The sequence below is a fragment of the Pundamilia nyererei genome, unplaced genomic scaffold (assembly GCF_000239375.1).
Source record: "Pundamilia nyererei isolate P.nyererei 1_Seehausen unplaced genomic scaffold, PunNye1.0 scaffold00095, whole genome shotgun sequence".
Taxonomy (NCBI): Eukaryota; Metazoa; Chordata; class Actinopteri; order Cichliformes; family Cichlidae; genus Pundamilia; species Pundamilia nyererei.
In genome coordinates this window covers 1957286-1960806 of record NW_005187496.1, presented here as the reverse complement: position 1 = coordinate 1960806, position 3521 = coordinate 1957286, and the positions used below count along the sequence as shown (strand labels likewise).

Here is a 3521-nt window from a genome sequence, read left to right as displayed (position 1 = left end):
CGCCCATAAGTGTGAATGGTTGTCCGTCTCTTTGTTAGCCCTGCGACAGACTGGCAACCTGTCCAGGGTGCACTCTGCCTATCGCCCTAAGACAGCTGGGATAGGCTCCAGCGCCCCCTTGACCCTCAGTTGGATAAGCAGAAGAGAATGGATGGATGTGTTAACATAAAGATGATTTTGGAAATTACCAAAACTGTTAATTTAGGACAGCTGTAGAATAAACCTTACATTGGGTGGTGGTCTAATACATTTGTTTAACACTGTCTGGTTTAGTGTAAGCAAATTCCTCCCTAGTGGCAATGATAAAAGATGGCACCAGTCTATGCTCGTCTTTCTTTGGCCCCAAAGTCAGTATTATTATACTTCAACCCTGTAACTAAATATTAGAGTGTATTTACACAAATTCTGCTTAAAAAGGCAAATATCCTCCCAGATGTTGAGCTTCTAAGTAACGGCCACCTGCCGCCTTTAATCCGCTGCGCTTGCCTCCTGTATTTAACTCTGTCTTCAATATAAAGGTGTCATAGCAGTGTGACGCAGTTATCCCCCTTAATCTTCAAGACAGCTGTCTGGATTTAGGCAGTGATGATCATAATCCCATTTGGCACCTTGAGGGGCTCGACAGAGCGAACACAAGACAGAGCGCACAAACTCCACAGAAGTTTAACGGCCAATCGCAGGAGATACAAGAATTTAACCTTTCTTGATCAGGATGGGGAATACTAAGAGCAGCGCTTTGTCGAAGGAGCTCCTGGAAGAGCTGAAGTCCAACACCAAATACACAGAGGCCGAACTGTGCACCTGGTATCAGTCCTTCCTCAAGGAGTGTCCCAGCGGGAGGATCAGCAAGCAGCAGTTCGAGGGCATCTATGCCAGCTTCTTCCCAGACGCGGACCCCACGGCGTATGCGCGGCACGTTTTCAGGAGTTTCGACACTAATGCAGACGGAACTTTGGACTTTAAGGAGTACATCGTCGCTCTGCACCTCACCTCCGGGGGAAAGACTCTGCAGAAGCTGGAGTGGGCTTTTGGCCTCTATGATGTGGATGGAAATGGAACCATCAGCAAAAATGAAATCCAAGAGATTGTTAGGGTAGCTATACTTCATACTAATTTTATCTGTTCTGAATACACTAAAATTACATGACTAAACTGAATTCGCGTTACATTCATCTATTGAATAATCACGATCACTTCTGTGAATGTGTAAATGGACCTTTGATGATTTCAATTTTAAGCCACCGCCTCCTCCAAATTATTCCACTTACAATTACTCAAAGAAAATGTAATATTCCGACGAATATTTGATTAAATTCATCATGAATCATTGGTTACACCTATAAAATGTGTTTACTCTCCTGCAGTCAATATTCAACATGATTCCTGCTGACGCACAGAAGAAGCTCCCTGAGGATGAAAACACGCCGGAGAAAAGGGCTGAAAAAATCTGGACATTTTTCGGAAAGAAGGAGAACGGTAAACCACACTTTATTAACTCTCATCTCGTTATCCATTATTATTATTATTATTATTATTATTATTATTATCTGCTGCACCTTTACAAGGCACAAGCATTTTGTTGACGCTTCTTTTTTTGGTTCTTTGCAGATAAAATCTCAGAGGGAGAGTTCATTCAGGGCGTGATGGACAACAAGGATATCCTACGCTTGATACAATATGATGAACCTCAGAAAATCAAAGACAAGCTGAAAGAGAAGAAGCAGTAGAGTACAGGCTAAAAACAGAGCAGAAAAAAACCTCACATGGTTTTAAGACTGATTTCTGTGTTTTAACCGCTTTAACCACATTTCTCATTTTTTATTGTAATTAATCATGTTCATGTTCTTTCTGGTAAACTAGTTAAACAGTGTTTCATTTTTTGTCATTGCAAGTAGTAAGTAAATAGGGAGATTAGGCACATTTGATAAAATAAAATAAAATAGAAGCTGAACAACTGTGCAATGGATGAATTTTAAACAGTGTAACCGCTCAGGCTAGAACAGGGATGGCAACGTGAATGTTGGGAGTCAAAACAGTGTTCACGTTTAATTGACCAGAATCAATTTCTTCACATTTTTACTTGTGTTGCAATAAATTTTATTAATAACTCCTTTGTGGATCCATATTCACACTTTACAAAGTCATCCATAGGCTGGATTGGACGTTTTTGGCGTGTCCGTTTTGTTTAGCCTCCTTGGTTTAGATGTTGTACTTTGTGTAAACGAGCTGATTTCATGCAGTTAAATCTTTAAATCACACAATTTACAATGGACAGTGCACAAGTTTGTTGGTTATTTTAGTTTGTTCAATTTTGTTCAAATATGTTTTGTACATTTTTTGTGTAGTTGTGGCAGTGAACACGTTAACTCATTATTTGTTTAAATGTTCTCTTTTGTGTACGTGAACATGAAAACCTGTCCGTAAAGGTGTATGTGTGTTATGTGTTGTGATTTTTAAGTGTCGTTGTATAACATGGTAATATCCACCAAGGACACTTCAGCCATGTCCTCGACTCTTTTAAAAAGCAGTGTGTCTGAAACATGCATTTTGAACACACTTCCTTTCCACTTGGAATTTGTTTTAACTGATATATTTGTAGTGTTTGCACTGTTTCACAGAGTGACTCATCCCAACCAACTGTAGTTTGTATACAACTTTATTTTGGATTATCTTTACACATATATTTACTCTGGTTTGGTTTCCAATGAAACTTAGTTTGGTTTCTGTATTTTAATCCTTAAACGTTTTTAATTACATTTATATTATCTGGACTATTTATTAAACAGCCACTAGACACACCACTGATTTTTATATTAAACAGGTGGAAAATACAAATCAGGACAGAATTATTTGCCCCCTTGTGAAAATTCCTATTTTTAAAGGTAATTTGGAGAGGGAAGGAATTTGCAAAAGCTTTCCCAAACATCCTACTGTTATTTTGGATGCTTACATTTCTTTACTTTGTATACAGAAACAATATTATTTCACATTAACTACCCCCGATGATAACAGTCACTGTGTATCGTTTTTCCTTTTCTGCAGTCTGTTGTTTTAGTCGGTTGATCTGATGGTCTTCTGTCATGAACTTTGGACTTCAGTTCACCCCACAGATTTTCAGTGGGATTCAAGTCAGGGCTTTGTGACATAATCAGCGTCACTCTGAGAACGGGGTATAGTTTCATTCAATCTTTCTCCAGGTTGTCCTCGGCATGCCTCAGTCTGGCTTGAATGTGCCTCTTCTGCAGAGTTTTTCTTGGTCCACAGCCTCAGAGTGCATTTCTCTGCAGGCTTCTAGTGATTGTCTTTTCTGTGAATACACATCCCTACTTGGCTAACTCCTTCACTATCGTCTTGGCAGTTGTCCTGGGGTTAGTAGACACATCTCTCACTAGTTTTGTTCACTTCCTACCTCCAGACTTGTTCTGTACTGTATGGCTCTCTTTAAATATCTTAATACTTCTCACTCCAGTTCTTGAAATGCTGTGATAACTTTAGATCTTCATCTCCTGCTTCGTCTAAAC

The 3521-nt window shown here is 39.3% G+C and overlaps 1 protein-coding gene across 1 annotated transcript; it reads left to right on the top strand.

The window, feature by feature from the left end:
* Positions 1-596: 596 nt before the first annotated feature.
* Positions 597-2429, top strand: rcvrna (recoverin a). The gene is made up of 3 exons (XM_005739957.1): positions 597-1093; positions 1365-1476; positions 1609-2429. Exons 1-3 carry the CDS (start codon positions 713-715, stop codon positions 1725-1727), a joined length of 612 nt encoding a protein of 203 aa, XP_005740014.1. The 5' UTR covers positions 597-712; the 3' UTR covers positions 1728-2429.
* Positions 2430-3521: the final 1092 nt, after the last annotated feature.